The sequence below is a fragment of the Pelodiscus sinensis genome, chromosome 13 (genome assembly GCF_052426305.1).
Source record: "Pelodiscus sinensis isolate ZL-2025 chromosome 13, ASM5242630v1, whole genome shotgun sequence".
Taxonomy (NCBI): Eukaryota; Metazoa; Chordata; order Testudines; family Trionychidae; genus Pelodiscus; species Pelodiscus sinensis.
This window is the reverse complement of record NC_143064.1, coordinates 20,173,087-20,191,882: the sequence shown is the minus strand read 5'-3', so window position 1 is coordinate 20,191,882 and position 18,796 is coordinate 20,173,087. Positions and strand designations below refer to the sequence as shown.

General features: G+C 43.2%; 1 protein-coding gene across 4 annotated transcripts in view; it reads right to left on the bottom strand.

The window, feature by feature from the left end:
• LOC102459993 (phosphatidylinositol-binding clathrin assembly protein-like) overlaps window positions 1–18,796 on the bottom strand; it is a 64,738-nt gene that overhangs the window by 13,460 nt on the left and 32,482 nt on the right. For 2 of the 4 annotated variants that reach the window (XM_075940960.2, XM_075940961.2), the window contains exons 9-15: window positions 13,809–13,894; window positions 8,605–8,728; window positions 6,499–6,635; window positions 5,852–5,955; window positions 4,851–4,997; window positions 3,382–3,492; window positions 1,435–1,551 (exon numbers count right to left, since the gene is read on the bottom strand). In XM_075940960.2, coding sequence (XP_075797075.1) covers window positions 1,435–1,551; window positions 3,382–3,492; window positions 4,851–4,997; window positions 5,852–5,955; window positions 6,499–6,635; window positions 8,605–8,728; window positions 13,809–13,894 — 826 coding nt within the window. The remainder of the gene's footprint in view (window positions 1–1,434; window positions 1,552–3,381; window positions 3,493–4,850; window positions 4,998–5,851; window positions 5,956–6,498; window positions 6,636–8,604; window positions 8,729–13,808; window positions 13,895–18,796) is intronic. The other 2 variants (XM_075940962.2, XM_075940963.2) reach the window with 1 other exon arrangement.

Sequence of the window (18,796 nt, the reverse complement as noted above, 5' to 3'; positions counted from 1 at the left end):
GGGAAGAGGCGCGGGGCCTGGTGGCTAAGGGGAGATGCTGGCAGCACGCTGGGCCAACCCCGATGGCCTGCTACTCAGGGAAAGCAACCACTACACCATGTCCCCTTCTGGTGGCTGGCTGTGGTGCGCGACCATGTGTGCATGGGGGCTCAATGCCTGGGGATGGGAGCCGCAACATCACGCTCCTCCCAGGCAGGGCCTCTCAGACCAGGGGCTGCGTCAGCTGGTGAGAGGCTCAGGGTGCGACCCACTCGCACTGGGAACTGAGTCAGGCTCTGGGTCCTCAGCTGTCCACCGCAGCCCGAGTGGCTGCATCAGTGCCATGCTGCCATTGTGGAAACCACTGTTGCATCAAGGGTTGCCAGACTGCATCACAGAGGGGAGGCCCAGCAACGTTCGTAGCGGCTGCCAACACGGCCAAGTGGGGGCAGGGTGCCTGCCTCTGCATGGCTCTCTGGCCCTCTTTCCATCCTCCACTCCTCTCCTGCCCCCTCACAGACTCTCATCCCTCCCTTCTCAACCTGGCATCCCAAAGGAACCCCCGCTCTCTGACCCTCCCTCCAACTTCTTTCTGCCTCCTTTCCATTTTCTCTGCCCTGTTTCACTTCACAACACCCCAGCAATCCCACCTTTGCTGCCCCTTCTCTCCAGGCAGCTGCCCAGATCTGCTGTCACAGCACCCAGAGCAGCCCCCTGACAAATTCTTGCATACAGGCCTGGTGCCACTTCTTTACTGGTTAGACTGCCTGTTGGTGAGAGGGAGCAGGGTGTGCATAGGGAGGGAGGAAAGGGGATAAGGGTGTATGTGGGGATGGATGGTGTGAGTGAGGGGAATACAGGCATGGAACCAGGGGGATGGGCAGGGAGGGTGGGGAGGGGTTAGGGAAGGAGGTGGGAGCAGGAATATGGAAGAAGGAGGTTGGAGTAGGTATAGGTGGGGTGGGGTGGGGTGGGGAAGGTGTTAGGGAGGATGGATGAGTGTAGGAATGGAGGTGGGGGTAAGAATGAAAGAAGGAGGATGGGGGGAGGTTAGGGAGGATGGTGGGGTAGGAATGGAGACAGGGAAACGGGGTGTAGGGATGGAGGTGGGGCTAGGGATGGAAGGAAGGGGGTGGACTGCTGGCCATAGATTATTTTATTGGCGTGTGGGACAGGAATGGGAAGGGTGCAGGCAGGGGGACTGGCTAGCAATTGAAGAGCACGAGCAGGTGGGATGGGACAAGAGCATTCGGATAGAGGAGCCATCCAGAATGCTGGACATGGGCAGGAGTGGAGAAGAATGCGAGTGACTTGGGACTGTGGAGAGCACAGCTGGGCTCAATGCAAGATTAACAGGCTCTCTGGCTGCGAAAGGGCGTGTGCGTGCGCGCATAGCAAGCAAGGGGCACAGCCCCCTAGTAAAGAAAAAATAAGTTAAAAAAATTCCACACTTACTTCCTACTAAGTTAGCAAGTGATGAATCAAGGTCATTTGCTAAAATTTTCCCACTCTGTTGATTGATTATAATGGCTCTCTGACATTGAGTTGGTACTGTTGGTTGTAATACTTCCTCTAGAATAAGAGCTGAAAACAGACCATAGAAACAACAACATTAAAACCACCACGTACAGGCAGGAACAAAAAAAACAAAACAAATTTACATTATTCAGAAAGCAATATTCTCAAAGGACATCAGTAGCATGGCCATAATTTCAACATGCCTAAGAGGTTTTCAAGGTTTAGGCAAAAATGTAGGTTAATCACTTTTTTTCTTGGAATTCTGAATTATGTGTAAGTAATAAAAACTACTAGAATATGTACAAACACCCTCTCTCATTTAAAAGATTACAGGCAAGAATTTTAGAGAGCTCCTACACGAAGACAGTTTGACCTGAAAAAGCAACTAAGTTGCATACAAAACTGAACCATTCCTGACTTTCAGTCAAAATTCCAAACAAAAACCCTGACTTGACAGTGTTTTTGTTAGTTTAGTGTTATTAAATCTAAAAGCATTCTGTTACAAAACCATGACAACATTATAATTCATTGGCCAAATTACTATTAATAACTTTTGCACAAACTATAAAAACCCTCTTCACCTTTCAGGATCAAACCAAGTTACTAATGACCAGCAGAAACTATTAAAATATTCGCACAAATAATGTGTTATGCACTGTGTTACCTTTAACTGGATTTGCAACTGTTTGCAAGATCATCATCTTAGTCCCTCAAACCTAATGATCATGTTGTAGATAAATATCCCATGCTTCAAAACAGAACTAAGACAACTGCTTTTCTGCAACAAAACTACAATCAAATTTTAATTGTTTAAAACAAGTTTGATGTTTAAACGTACCCATTAATGGACAGCCCATGGACCACATAGGAAAATTGCATGACAGGAAGGAGGGAGAGAGAAAACACAAGACACATTACACCAGTGGTCTCCAACATTTTCAAGCATGAGATCACTTTTTGAATGTAAATGCAATCCAGGATCTGCCTCAAATCCAAACACCCTTGCCCCCGCTCTGAGGCCCCACCCCTGCTCACTCCATCCTCCCTTCCTCCCTCATCCTCAATCACTTTTTTCAGGCTGGGGGCAGAGAACTAGGGTGCAGGGAAGGGGAATGCAGACTATGATCTTGGGCTAAAGGATTTGGGGTGTGGGAGGGGTTCTCAGCTGAGCCTAGGGCAGGGAGTTGAGATGCAGGAGGTGGTTCAGGGTGCTGGAACTGGGAGGGAGTTTTGGTGCAGGGGGACTCAGGGCTAGGGCAGAAGTTTGGGGGTGCAGGAGGATTCAGGTCTGGGTCCAAGGTTTGGAATGCAGACTCCAGCTGGGCATCAATTACCACAGGTGGCTTCTGGGTGGTGGTCCAGGGGACTAAGGCAGGCTCACCTCTCCCTGGACCCTGCACCACTCCCAAAAGCAGCTAGCAATTTTACTCCATCCTTGCCCTACCCCTGCTCTGTGGAGATGGGGTATAGGGTGGGGGAGGGGCAACCTGACATCTCTACTCCCTCCTCTTCTTCCTGTTCCCTGCACAGCAAGCAAGGTGCTCCTGCGGGGGGGGAGAGGGGGGGAGGGGGGAGGCAAAGGGCAGGAGCAGCACAGCAGTGCTGAGACAGCCAAATAAAAGTGCCAGCGCTTGATAGCCTCCCAGACAAATCTGTCAGGATCACCTGTCAAAAGCTCCAAGACCTACCAGTAGATCCCGATCTACTGGTTGGTGACCACTGCATTACACAATATTTTAGATGATTGGAAGCTAGTTAAGAATTCTATTTTTATTTAAAATTAGAATTCTAAACAAGCTAGCTATAATGAAAGTGATATTATCTTATGTTCAATTTCACATTCTCTAGCAGTCATCTTAAGTTTGTTCACATTAAAGTTTTTACCACTTGTGGTTCTGTACTCATGTGCCATTGACTTTGCTCCAAATACAGCATCAAAATCCACATTAATTAAGGAAGAGGAGGTGCTCTGAGGAGCTGAATGAAGAGGAAATCCTAAAATATAAATTTAAAAATAATTAGATACAGTAAAAACATCATGGGTTCATTAGTACAGTCTAACGAACCCAGAAAGCTAAAAAAGGTACCATGAATTACCAAAGGAGAACACATGAGTGTACATAGGCTTATTACCACTAAAATCATCTTCATGCAAAAAGAAAAGAAATGTAGATTGGAGTGTGAGAAGAGAACAACAAAAACCCTGAAAGACAGATCTGTGGTAACAATTAAAAAATGTGTTTCATTAATAAAAAGGAAGAATCCACTATCCACTAGGGCAGTGGTCCCCAACCCAGTGCCCGCGGGCGCCATGGAGCCCACTGGGGCATTTGTGCGCGCCTGCAGACAACCTGGGCTGGCCAGACCCTGGCGCGCGGGAGGTGCTGGCCCCAAGCACACGACATGCACCAGCACCGGGTTCGCGGCGCTCAAGCGGCTCTAGCCCCGGAGCACATGTGGGCGCACAGCGCCGGTGCCGGCCCCAGGCACGTGGCTCGGGCGGCGGCGCCGGCCCCGGGCCCACAGCACAAGGCGCTTGGGTGGCGCCGGGTGCAAGGGCATCCCCGTCCCCTGGCATGCCCCCGGCGCGTGAGTGGCCCCACCCACCAGGCGCCCGGCACGTGAGTGGCCCCACCCACCCAGGCGCCTCTAAAGATTGGGGACCACTGCGCTAGGGATATGAAAGGTTAACTGGTTAGCTATACCTGTAATAAGAGAGGTTTACTAGTTCTGGTTAACCAGTAACCTGTGGGGGCTGGAGCAGCTGCACAGGAGGCACGCTGAGGACAGGGGTTGTTCCAGTGTCTGGAGCAGCCTCTCTCTATGCGGAGCCCGGCCTGCGGGGCTGCAAGCCTACAGCAGTCCCAGTCCCCATGTGCAGGCTAGGAACTGGCAGCCAGCCCCAGCATGAGGCTGGGATGATCCTCTGTCCAGATCCCACTGGTTAAATGTTAGGTTTACTGGTTAACCAGGATTTTACATCCCTAGTATCCACCAAATACAGAATTAATCTGGAAACCTCAATTAACACTTTCATTTCTCAATTTTAAAGAAGGTGTCTCCTTGGACATAACGTAGTAAAAATAACAATGAATTCAGAAATGTTTCGATATTTGACATCATGTAGAGAAACAAAAATGAACCAGATTCCTTCAGATCTGGACATGTAATCAACATTTAAAAGTGAATATCTACTTTTCAGATGAGATTTGAAATTACAATTATCGGGTTGAAATCTGGCAATTCAAAATAGCTTTTAATATTATAATGGATTGGAAACATACAAAGAGTTACACAACCCAGTTTGCTATCACTGTTATCTCCACTTGGAAACAAATTAGAGAATGTTTTACCACTAAACTGTTCCACTGTTTGTTTGGAGGTAAAGGTGGAAGAGACGAAAGGGATAGTAGATTTTACTGCTTCTTCAACTGGCTTCATGTCAAAGATGTCCAGATGGGGTGGAGAACCAACACAACCATTTGAAGATGAGAAAGGACCTTTCAGATACAGCAGTAGGTAATAAGAAAGAAAGAAAGAAAAGAATCTAGATTTCAAATACCACATAGAAAAGCACAGAAATTGTGCACATCGCAGTATGAAAGTTCCTAGAACCAGGGTTAAGCACATTTATTTGAAATATATTGCTAGCTTTAAGTTTTCCCCCACTGTTCTGCCCAACTCAGACAGTTTTACTGAAACTCATACCAGTCTTCCATTCTGATGTTTCTCATGTTCTTTTTCCTAATAGAACAGTGACATTTACTCACTTGGGAAAACGAATTTCCAAGAATGCATTACCTATGTAGATATGTTCCTGATCTCCAACTTTGGCAAATGGCACTGGGATCATTTGCAGCTCCACTGGTTAATATACTGCCAGTTTTGATGGAAACATTTCCTTATTTAAGTGTTTATTAAAAACTGCATCTTGTTAGTTAAGTTCTTCCCTCAGGTAATAAAATTCAAGGGCAGTAATGAATGTGCAAACTGAAGTAACTAAAGTTAATGCAAGAATTGTGTCCATAAGGAAGCTGACAATAGTGTTGGCACCTGATCTCCCACTAGTGGAGATGGCACGAAATTCAGCTTAAGGTATATCAACTCCAGATATGTTATTTATGTAGCTGGAGTTACATACTTTAAGCCAACCTTCTGGGTCTAATATAGATCAGGCCTTGGATGATCAGTTTAATGTCTTACCAAGGTAACTAGTAATACTTGGATTTTCTGGTAGTTAATTGAACATACTGAAACAAAAATTCATATTAAGTAAGTTGTAATACAATGACAACTGAATAATTCTCAGATGCCAAGAATATTACTATATTGGTTTAAACAATAGATAACTTACCTCCCCAAGCACTGCTTGCTGATGTTGCTATAGCTGGAGTACTCTGTACAGTTGGAACAAATGCAGGCTGAAGATCAAAGAGATCACTGGAAAGGTTAGGCATGCTGAAAATAGAAAAAAAAGCTACACAAGTTAATAATTAAGCCACATTTGGTCTGTTATCCCGTTGAAATTTCCTGAGCAGATTAAGCAAGAATGGAGTTTGGTTTTTAAGTGTCTGCATGCACCTCTCAACTCCTAGAAATACCATACAGCTAAAAGTATATCCAATATTTATGTAATGCAATTTTTGTTGTATGTGGTTTGCACTAAATTATTTTGTTTGCTATAGCCAACAAGATTCAGTTTTATTTTACTGGACTATTAGAATTACACAGCAAATACATGTTAAAGTTTAAATTTTTGGCAGTCATAGTGAAGGCCAAGAATGGTGCTACAGAACTGTTTTTTTTTTTTAATTAAGTTTTTAGTTTGGTAACTAGCCTAATGCCCAAAAAAAAAAAAAAAAAAAAAATTTTCAACCAGCCACAAGATTATTCTGACTCTTGAGAAATTTCATAGAATATATTATCTATGGTTTTCAGTTATCCAGACAATTCACCAATGCAGTGTATTACACTTGGATTAGGTAGAAAAGTGTCCCTCACCTACTAGTTGTAGGTGCTGGTGCTGCGAAGAGGTCAACAGCTGTAGTAGTATTCACACTTTTCCCTGACAAGGTGCTTGGAGATGCTGATGTAGAAGTGGAATTTGATACCACAGAAATCTCTTTTAACCGCTGCTCCTGAAAGATTAAGAGAGACATACTAATTTAACTTATGAATTTTCAAAAGCATTACTTTTTTAGGAGGATTCTTAGTAATAAAAGGTTGATAGGTTTTAATCACAATTTCTGTTATGACACCCAAGAGACTAACATATACCTAGCTGAAATATTAAGGGAAAGTGGAAATGTTTCTATTAGAACAGAAGCACAAATTAAGTTGAAACAACATCAAGAGTGACAAAAACCAATGTCAATATGTTTAGTTTTCACGCTAGTATGGGATACTTGGCTAATGCTGTTGGTCCCGAACTACATATTTATGGTCTACTGTGAGATGCATTTATATAGCACCTATGCCTACAGGATAGGTATGTGCATTATATTGTTCAGATTACAAATTTGTAAAGTTAGTAATGTTCCTCAGGAGAAGTTAGTTCATTTTATTTAACAAGACAGATGGAAAATTTTGTCAGTAAAAAATAAAAACATTATGGTCCAGGCCCACCAAATAGCCAAAGCTACACAGGGATGTATCTTTATAATCTATCATGTAGGGTGGGGACAAATTATGAATGCATATTTCTAAAATCTTGTTTGCACTACACACATTTCTGATTACCATTTACTTATAAGTTTTTATAATGCTCTTCATCACTGTTGAATTTTACAGCGTTCTATACAGCGAAGTTCCTAGCAGACTTCATGGAGTCTTCCCTTCCTTCCTTTTCCTAACAGCTCTGCTCGGGTGCACGCACTTCTTTAAAATCTTATTTAAGTACTGTAAATGAAATCTTTCCTATGCATGTCCATGGGCATTTTGAAAAATAAAGACAAAACTATTTGCAAATAAACACAAGTTGATAGTGCTAGGAAAGCTTTGCATACTAAAAGGCAACTTCTAGTAAAACTGTATGTGTCTTTAATTAAAATCTCTGTGCCATATCATTTAACCCGCTCCTCCCCATCTAAAAGGCAATCTAGCCCAGTTAGCCAACAAATAAGCCTAGATTTCAAACACAGCAAATCAGCTCAGAGTCCTATCAAACTTGATGGCAAAATCCAAGAACAAAATGTGCTCCTTTTCACTCCCGAAGGTTAAACAAACAGAAATGTCCCAAACATTGCCTACCTCGCTTAGTCTCACCAACCACATGTCTATGCTAGCCATCTCTCTTTGCGTTACATCACATTCTCCAGATGGAGCTGCTACCAAAGTAAGATTTAAGGACTAATGTCGAGTTCTCCAACAATAGCGTGATGTTGCCATGGAGGCATTCAAGCAAGTAGTAAAGGGCAAATAAAGTCTTTAAAGGAACCAAAAGGGAGAGGAGGGAAAATGTTTTTAAAAGCTCATTATTCTGAGGTCACTTCTTTTTCAAAACTTTAATTTAGAAAGACTATAGATGTGCCCTGAGATTGAAAATAAACTGTGCGGCAAGATTAACACTTTCCCCTTTCTGTAGCTTCATGGTCAGTGGAGTTAATTAGTGTCCTATACATACTGGAGCATGACATGGCTGCTGTCCCATGGGGACAGGGATCTATTTCCTCAAGCCATACTAGCTAAACCATCCTAAATAATGCAGAATACTCCAAGGAAAATCGCCTTATCTAGTGATAGGACTGAGCTCACAGTTGTGACACTTACAAGTTCAACTGTAGCATGTTGACAGAACCTATAATTCACAAAATTACTGTCTTCTCACAGAGCTGTATTACAAAAAAGTGAGACATGTATTCTGACAAAATGTGAGCCCAATCTATTTTTGAAGTATAGGTGAATAAAGTGTTCAGATGTTAGTTATCCAATTATGCAACTGCTATAAGAGCCACCATTTAATGGAATCTGCCATGGTTGCATATTTAGGGGAAATCCTGGTCCCACTGAAGTTAGTGGACGTTATCCCACTGACTTCAATGGGGCCAGGATTCCACAAAATATTTAAGCATCAGGACCTGGAACACCAATCCTTAAAAGATAAAATACCTTAAGTGCTTGCAGTCTAGCTTGCTCTTCCTCCAAAGCTTGCTGTTTCTCTCTCTCATCCATTTTGCTAAATGACATTCCTGTGTTGGCAAGTGTAGAAACAGCACTGGAGAGGGTGCTTGCTCTAAAAAAGTTTCAAGAGAAAAATTGGTTTTTAATTGTGACCTTTCATTTGCATCTAAAAAAAAATCACCTATAAAGTGCTTTGGAGAAAGTATGCTATTTGCCTCTGGACTCACCACTAAATACAATCATTTTTGGTGAGAAAAAACAGCAACCGCATAACACTGTACGTTTTGGGACAAGGGTATAGAAAAGTCCAAGTGCAGAATGAATTGTTCTTCCATGATTATAGATCTGATACCTCTTCAGCAAAAACTAAGTACAGAATTTTCTATAGATTGTGGTTTTGTCACACAATTTATCTGCTGTAAATGATATTTTAAATAAGTTAAACAAAATTCCAAATGGCATGTTTAAACAGATGTGTAAATATTTTATACTGACTTGGAGAAACGGCCCTTTAAAATCTGTAAGGGTCTCTAGCTCACACATGCACACACAGCAAGGTTCCCTCTAAGCTGTGTGGCAGCAGTGTCCAGCATCTGCTTTATCAACTCCACTCAGTGAGGCAGCTCAAAGCCCTGAGCCCCTAGCTGGGCAGGGCTGATTAAGCAGCTGCAGGGCTCTGCTGTGGTACAGTTTTGAGGGAACTTTAATGCAAACACACATGCTTTACCACATACAGCCAAATCCTCCCAGCTACTGGTGAAAATCCAAGGTAAGGGACTCAAGTGGTAACTGCTGCAATGCAGCAGTTAGGTTTTCTGCAAAATATGCACATCCATGTTGACTATCGCAAAAAGAGGTATGCCAAAAAGGGTGTTTTCTCCCATCATAAATACTGATTGTGCATATGTATTGCATCTTTTGGTGAAGGAACCAGAACTATATCCATCTTTTCCTCACCTCATCGTTCGAGTGGCAATTCATTTTTCAGTTGAAAAAATCCTATCCAAAAAATAACATGTTGGGGAGGACTCAAATGAGGACAGGAGTGTGAAACACCTTAACATGCCCCCTTTTGGGGAGGAGGGAGACTCATACAGTACAGCCATTCAAAATTCCATTAGTATGATTTTTCAGCCATATATGTGGCAAGTATGGCTTGCCTATCAGGGCAGCAAAAGCAACATGGCATTCCTAAGAGACTGTCCAATGAAGCCTGGTGATTAGCACAGTAGAATTTAGTTAGCATACCAAAAATATCATGAAGTCATATGCAAGCAGTATCTGTTATAGAAAGCTGAAGCTTCTTGATAACTGAACAGGACTTGAAACGGTGTTCAGCAAAGGATTTCCATCTTTAACCCACGTGTGACGGGCCGTCACTTAACCGCAGGGAGGACAGCCGGGGCCACCAAATGCCGGGAAACGGCAGCCAGCCCCGAGCCCTCCCCTACAGCCTCGACACGGGCGGGGGGAGCCGGCGGGGCCACGCGCTCCTACCGCGCCTACAGCGGCGGGGGGTCATGGGCAAGGGGGAAGCAAGGTGGATGCGCGGTGTGGGAGGACGCTGGCGCGCTGCCGGAAGGGGAGGGGCCCCGGGTAGCAGCCGGCACGGCAGGCCAGTTCAAAAAAGCTCGCCGCCGGCAAAGGAGGGGGCAGCCTCCTCCCAGGAGAGGTGGAAAGGCCCCACAACGAGGACGGACCCTGAGCAGCACTGAGGCCTGCCGTCGGCCCGGCCTCAGCCCCGGGATAGCCACCGCGGCTGGCGGTCGGTCAGCCCCGGCTCCGACAGCGACTGGGCTCCCCCCCGCCGAGCCTGGAGGGAGCAGACCCAGCCAGGGGAGCGAACCCAGCCAAGGGAGCGAACCCCGCCAAGGGAGCGAACCCCAGAGACCTCGCCCAGACGACCCAGGACCCGAACCGCTGAACCAGGGTAGGTCCTGGGGGTTGGGGCTGCGGCCCCAAAGGACTAGGGAAGGGAGGAAGGAGCCTGGGGCGGAATGCTTTTGGCGGCCGTGGGTAGACGGGTTACGGCCGGAGTGACCCCCGTCTACCGCGTTGGGGCACGAGCAAGCCCCGACGCTTAGGGCCCCGGGCTGGGACCCGGAGAGAGGGCGGGACCGGGTCCCCCTCCCTCCCCCGAAAGAGCATTCGGTTCTGCACAACTGGAGCTTAAAACGCACGGACAAACTAGGACCCCTCGCCAGGGAGAGCTTAGACTGGGGGCTCAGGCCCCATCCCACAGGGACGGGTGACAATTGATGGGTCGGCTTATCCCCCCTTCCATCTAGGAGGGGGTGATCGCACACCAAGGGCCCGGGCTCCTCAGCGGGGGCCCAGGGCACGAGGAAGCCGGGAAGAGGGCCAAGGGGTCCGCAGAGCCCCCCTCCCATGTCAGGAGGGGGTGATCGCACCCCGAACCCTTCACACCATGCTATGAACAATCTTTAAAAACGAATAGTTGAGCTCTTCAATTTCCAGCAGACTATGATTCTAATGGTATGTTTACACTATAGCAGTGAGTCACAATCTAAGGTATGCAACTCCAGCTACGAGAACAACATAGCTGAAGTCAACGTATCTTAGGTCAAGTTACCGCTGAGTGTACCCAGAGAGGTCGATAGGTAAGTCGACAGGAGAGTTTCTCCCTACTTTTCTTGTTGGGGGTAGAGTGCAGGGGTGGGCTAAAGAGCTATCTGTGTCGATTTAGCAGGTCTTCACTAGACCCGCTAAACTGACTGCCAGTGCATCTGCTGTAGTGCACATGTAGCCTGAGTTTGTACATCATGCTCTCGACCACCACAACACTATGTGAGCAAGTGGAACCTGGTTTCTGAGTTCAGATACAGTAATGTGAATACTCATTGGAAAGCTATGTTAGGTGCATTCAGGCAAGATGAATTAAGCAGCTAAATTCTGCAATTTGACAAATCAGATCCAAAGCACAAATAGAGTGCCATATGCAGTTCAGATGTGCCTGCTGGTTGAAGTCTACCAAATGCTGTGAGAACATAGGACATGGAACACCTTCATAGCCTAACAACATACAAGGCACAGAAGGTTCTGAAGTAACATGAGCTACCTTGCCTTCATGCACAGATACACAGGCAGTAGTAAGAATGGCTTACATATATCTGACAGGAGAAATCTGGCTATAAAAGTGACCATATTCCTGCACTCCCACAGTACAGGGTGAACCTCTCTAGTTTGGCACCCTTGGGATCCGACTGGTGCTGAACCAGAAAATTTGTCAAACCATGGGAGGTCAGTATTGTTTAGCAACTTTACCAACACTTCCACTGTTTACTGAGCTCTTAAAAGACATTTAAGGGTAAATGAGAATTAAAAAACAGCACAAAACATTGAGAATCAGGACTGATGGCTGAAAACAAACTTTATAGGACCATGAAAAACTTGGGTACACCCATGGTAAGGGGATACCCAGCTAACTAAAAGTCACACTGGACTGTGGATGTTGCCGGATCAGAGTGCGCCGGCCTAGAGTGGTTCAAACTGTAAGAGTGAGAGAGGAGAGAGTTTCCATAAAAGCTTTCCCATTGCTATACATCCATCTTCTATGGCTTCTGTGACTCAACACATCTCTTCATTTAAAATCAATGTAACTGTTGTAAAAGTAACATCAGTGACAGGCCAACAGTGCCTAGTTTATCTTCAACAGATTTGGTCTAGCTTTAATTTACAGTTCTAATAACCTGCTGCTTAGACTGGGTAGTCAAGTGCATGACAATGTCCTTACATTTTTTAATCATCATGAGGAATACTGTATAGTAGTACTGCCAGATCTGGAAGAAATTTTATCCAATACTCAGCCAAAAGTACAATAATTGTGATATCATGAATATTACTTAGCATTCTGCATGCTTAAAGCACTGCACAACTATTAGATCGTTACAATACCCTATAAGGTACGACTGCTAATTTTGCAAGTTGCAAAGTAATTTGTTCAACATTATGGAGCTAGCCAGTGGCAAAATTTGAATTTAAAAAGAGCTCAGGACATCTTGATTCCCATTCTCTCCAAATTCAAGAGAAAGAAGGAAGGAAACCAATAGATTTAAGAGATATTACAGATCAAATAAGGAAGATTCCTTACCTGTATTTATAATCCCTTAAAGACTGAAATTAAAAATCTTTACAACACTGATTTTGTAGTCTTCGTTTTAACATTTAGTTTTGTTCTTCATTCATTATGAACAATTGAAACAGAATAATCTGTTTCTGATTCTGAACACTAGCAATTCTACAGGGTTTCTGCTGCAAACACGGAGGAGGAATATTCAAAACTAAGCTTTTTTTTTTTTTTTTTAAACTGAAAAATCTCATAAGATTTCTATACAAACTCCTACATGGAACTCCTTAGGATACTAGGAAATATTTCACCCTTCACCCTAAGTTTCTATGAAGAAGTTTTCAGTGACAAGCAAAAGAAAGAGTGGTAAGTTCTTAGAGCATGTTGCACAACTTGCAGCTTGTGGGCCCCATGAGGCTCAAGTACTGCTAAAGTTCAATCGGCACACCTTGCAAATTTTAGGTAGTTTAGCTAATTGCACTTGCATACCTATCCCAGTAGACTGTTTTGGTTATGACAATCACAATAATGCCACAAGACAGCAAAATAAGGTGATACAGCTATCCATATTTCAGGGTGCAAATTAACCATATTGTGTAAATTCTAACACAACTGACAGAATACAAGTTCTTCTGAAGACTGATATCATGCGTTCCAGATAGTAAGTGCTAAAGACATATGTTCACTTTAAAAGCCAGTTTAATTCTCATGACTTGTCAGACTACCTTAACAGTTAACAGGGTAAAAATATTTAGAGGAAAGCTACTACATGAGGCCTCAGCTCTGCACTTTGCTACTACAGTTGTATATTAAAACACAGTTTAATAAGGAGTTTGACACAAAGATAAGCATACAAGTGAAGTCCTGAGTTCTTAGCGTTAGATAAGAACATTTAAAGCACATTGAAGTGATAGCCTCTACTAACAGAATAACTTAATAAAATGTTAGTCCATGCTTCCTACACTTAAGAGTAGGAAACAGATCTTTCCAGAAGCAAGTATAAGGGAAGAGTATCCCAAGGAAACAAACTTACTGATGCCCAAAACTCTTCAATATAAAGAGAATTACAATTTTAAGACAGCCTTGTGATCCATTTGATGCTTACCTGCTGGCAGCTGAGACTTCTTTAGTTTTTTTCCCCTCTAGAGAAGCCAAATGCTGTTCCAATGCTTCAAGCAAGCTGCTGGGTGCCTAAAGTTAAAGTGCTCATAAAACATCCACTTGATAACAATGCATCACCATCTTGTGACATATTAATTCATCCATCCACAAACAAAACAATTATGCATTTTAAGGTCAGACACTTGAATTCAGTTTGCAAGATTCATTTTTACAATACCCCTTCCACAGAAAAGCATGCAAACAATCATTAAATGCTGGTCTATGAAACAAACTCCCCCAAATTGACCACGTTTAGAAGCAAAAACTGGAATTTTATGACAACAGGAAATTAGCTGTGCTAACATTTTAGTAAAAAGGCAGGTGAGTTCATTATAATCAGCTCTAATTAGCACATTCCAAAACTGTGAAAGTACTTACAGAAAGTGTTAATTCTCTAGCTACAGTATCAAAAAAAAAGGCAGGATATATTTTCATTTGTTTGAAATCCCTGAACAAATTTAAATCAGATGATAAATCCTTACAGCCAAAAGCCCACAGAGTAAGCAAACACAATTATCTCAGTACAACGGGGAAACTACCTTTCTAAAAATGAAGTATGATCCACATAACCAGTTTACTGGAAGCAACAAAACAGTTTTACTGCAGTCACACCAACATAGAATATTAATTGCTATTCCTCTACCACTGTTCATATTTTATGGCAAGCTAACATTTCCTCCCCTCTTTTCTCAGATCCATCAGTGAACTACATCAACCCATGAAACCAGCAGCTGTTATAATCTAGACATTAAAACTGACAATATGGTTATAATTCTTGGTCAGGAAAAAAGTGTTATACGTGAAATGTTCTTAATTTTCAGGCAGACTTCTCCAGCTTTCTAGTATTCCTAGCAAAAGGCTAGGTTTTAAAACGTCATACTACAGACTTTTAAAAAACTGAAACAGCTCAACAGACATCAGTAAATGTGTTTACAATACTGCAAATAAATTTACAAAGTTTTTCTATATCTGGAAACCTTAATCTCTGAAGTGCTTAATACTGAGTGAATGAGGCATCTGAACTGCCAAGTGGACGAACAGAAATTAGCAGCTAATAAATTAGAATAAACAAACCACACCAGTGCTAATATAGTTCTTAGTAAGACATAGGAAAGAGTAGTCAACCCACTTAGAGGGATTGTCTACCTAGGCAAAAATAGGTGCCTTTTTACTTGAAATTAGTTTAGCTCAATTGAAATTTCCCCTCAACACTGACTGGCACCGAGTTCAGCACCTTAACAATATTTCAGATTATCCTGCTTGTGGCTATGTAAGAACCTAGCTTTTTTCAATAGTTCCATGAAAATAAACTTGTCTTTAAAGGCAAGAGATGCTAATCTGGCTTTGGAGAATTTTCTCTTCACTGTTTTACACATGGGACTCTGCTATCAATGCAGCCATGGCTCCATAAATTGAGTGAATTATAATAGACGTGATGGACTCTCACGAGCAAGTCCCAGAAATGGGAGTTCCTTGGTTAGTTACAAGTCCTCATCTTTAGTCTCTAGAGATCTAATGGTCACTTTGACAGCTGCCTGTGAGTTACATCCCAATAAACTGAGAACTAACAAGTGTAAAAATTAACAGAAGACAGATAAACTTGTGTGTCAGCCCACTTAGACCAGGAAAAAGAAATAAGCTATTTCAAGAAATCCAGATTTCTAAAATAGTTTTAATACAATCTATTGTTATTGTAGAAAACAGGTTTTACTTATGTTAGCTGAACATGATTTTTAAAGACTTAGCCAATAATCTAACATTTTGTAGATCACAAGTCATTATGCTATGTTTTTCAGAAAAATAAGAATCACAATGACGAATCATTTTGATACAGGACAAATAAGATTAACTCAGAAAAAAATAATATTGAAAGTTTGGAAGAATGTACAATACAATTATGGAAAAAAGTTTGCTGGAATGGTAGCAAGATTAAAAGTATTTTTTCTGCTGCAACTGTTTCTTGAAGGGGACATACTAACAATGAACATACAACTGGTTAAAAGAAAATTTTTGAAAAGGCAAGCAAGTGCTGAGGAACACCCAGACTGAACTATTCTCTTTGGGACAACAGATGAACCAATGAAACTAAGACCATTATGAGTACATTGGTGGGGGTAGGGGGAAGGAGTAGCAATCCTTTAGTCTCATCCAAGAGAGAGTACAGCCATTACAAATAAGATCTACAAGCTACTTGTGGAAACAGCCTAAAGCAAAATGTGTGTTGGAATATCTGATACTGGGAGAAAAAGACACTTTGCACTTCCAAAATATACTGGAGCAAGAATACTCTATTTTTCTGCCAAAGTGGTGTCTTAGCAAGAGTGAAAGGTATAGTGTATAGGCAGAAGTAGAAAAGGAGAGCCATTACATAAAATATCCCATTAAACTACAAGAAGAAAATTGTAAGAGATGACAACACAGAACATGGGGTAGGATTCTTGCTTCCTTAACAGATACATGATCAAGCTGGAGTGTCACTGCAGATCAGGCAGGCAAAGTTTGCTAGAAAAATAGGTGAGTTCAGCTTCCAAAATATATATGGTTTAAAGTTCCATATGGACATTGCTTAAAAATAACCAGTTGTGCCTCTCAGAACAACAAATATGGTCAACAGTAAGTATAAGTGCTTCAGCCAAAAACATTAAATATCATAAAGTGATAGAGCAGAACTTCAGTGGATGCATAGATTAAGGGCCAAATTTTCATCTCAGCCTAACTACAAGATTTTTATTAGTGCAAATATAAATATAACAATACCCTCAAAACCAAGGATTTAAGTGATATACATTTGGAATGAGCAAAAATGAAAGCTAGGTTTTGAAAGTCTGGTTTTAAAGCTTAAGTACATGTAAACAAATAGCCAAAAATGACTTCAAATATATTATTCAAGTTTACTGCAGTGTCCACGAATTTACTAGGGAATGAGGGTAACTATCAGAGACAAAGGTATCAGATGAGGTGCTGAAGCAGACAAAAAACGAATACACATCACGAGAACTATATGATGGTCACCTGCGAGTTCTAAATAAGTGAACTAGCAAGATACTAGAAAGCTATGATTTAACAGTAGCTGTCCTTTGAAAAGCTTAAGTATGGACAATACTTTGTCATTTTTGGAAGGAATTCATCTAGAAGAGGGGGAGAGTGATAATGGAACAAAATTAGTTTATGACCATTTATTCGGGTTAGTTAAGACTAGAGAAGTCTGAAGAACACTGGACTACTTAACGGAACAAATGATGACAATTACAAGATACAAGTGTTGCATGGAACACATTTTTCTATCACTAGATTTTTAGTCTAAAACTTAATAAAATGGATTTGAGCATTGTTGCAGAAAACCCACTAAAAATATGTTTTGAACATGCAAAGACAAGCCAAAGACATTTCTTAAGATAGTAGGGTATTAAGAAGTGAATAGAGTGTATACAGAAAATAATGCTACTACAGGCAGTCCCCGGGTTACGAACAAGATAGGGACTGTAGGTTTGTTCTTAAGTTGAATCTGTATGTAAGTCGGAACTGGCGTCCAGATTCAGCTGCTGCTGAAACTGACCGCCAGTTCTGACTTACATACAGATTCAACTTAAGAACCCCAAGCTTCCCCAAGTCAGCTGCTGCTGAAACTCATCAGCGGCTGATTCCAGGAAGCCTGGGGCAGAGCAACTCTGCCTCAGGCTTCCTGTAGTCAGCGCTGGTCAGTTTCAGCAGCGGCTGACTTGGGGACGCCTGGGGCAGAGCAGCTGGGGTGCTGCTGGGTTGCTCCAGTAGCACCGCTCCTCGGCGCTACTGGACCAACCCAGCAGCACCTCAGCTGCTCTGCCCCAGGCGTCCTGATTCAGCCACTGCTGAAACTGACCAGCAGCGGCTGAATCAGGACCTGGGGCAGAGCAGCTGGGGTGCTGCCGGGTTGGTCCAGTAGTGCCCAGAGCGGCGCTGCAGGACCAATCGGCAGCGCCCCAACTGCTCTGCTCCAGGATCCAAAACAAAAGCCTGGTCTGCTGGGGGGGGGGGGGGGAGCACACTAGCCGTGCCCCCTCCCCCCCAGCAGACCAGGGACATGGGGAGCAGAGCCGCAGCGGCAGCAGGGTGCCGCGCCTCTGAGGCTTTGCTCTAGCAAAGCCTCAGAGGCGCGGGACCCCCTCGCGGCTGCGGCTTCAGTCCCGGTGCCTGTGGTCTGCTGGGGACGGTCCCCAGCAGACCACAGGCACTGCGACTGAAGCGGCAGCAGCGGCGGGTTCCCGCGCTTCTGAGGCTTTCTCTGGCAAAGCCTCAGAAGCGCGGGAACCCGCCCGGTGCCCCTGGTCTGCTGGAGACGGTCTCCAGCAGACCTGGGGCACCGGAGCAGCTTACCAACGGGGCTCTCTCGCCCCGGAGCTCGCAGGTAGCAATCCGCTACCTCGACCTGCGGGGCGAGAAAGCCCCGTTTATAAGTGCGGATCCGACATGTCGGATCCGCATAAGTCGGGGACTGCCTGTATACCCACAGGTTAATGTATCTTCATCTCAGTGGCTGTATTCATATTTAGTGTGTCTACTATTTCTTTGTTATTTGTGCTACAGTTCCCCCCAAAAGGATAAATGAACATGAAAAATATTGGGAAATGATCACAAAGAGATTAGATTTAGTTTGTAAAAGAAATGAGTATAAGATCAGATGGAAGTATACTATACAAAGTAATGAACAGCAAAGAAAAAAAAGACAGTTGTATGCTGTAATAAGACTTTCCATAATAAAATACAAATGATACTCAATTAAATTGGAGGTAACAATTTTAACACAGAAAGAGGAAACACTTGTGAATGATTAACCTATGGAACTCATGGCTGTGGACTGTGTACACAAAATTAGACATTAAGTTTTAGTAAAAGTTATGAATTGCATCTCAGCTGCTTGAAATTGAGCATGTTGCAACAATCTCCAAGAGCTAT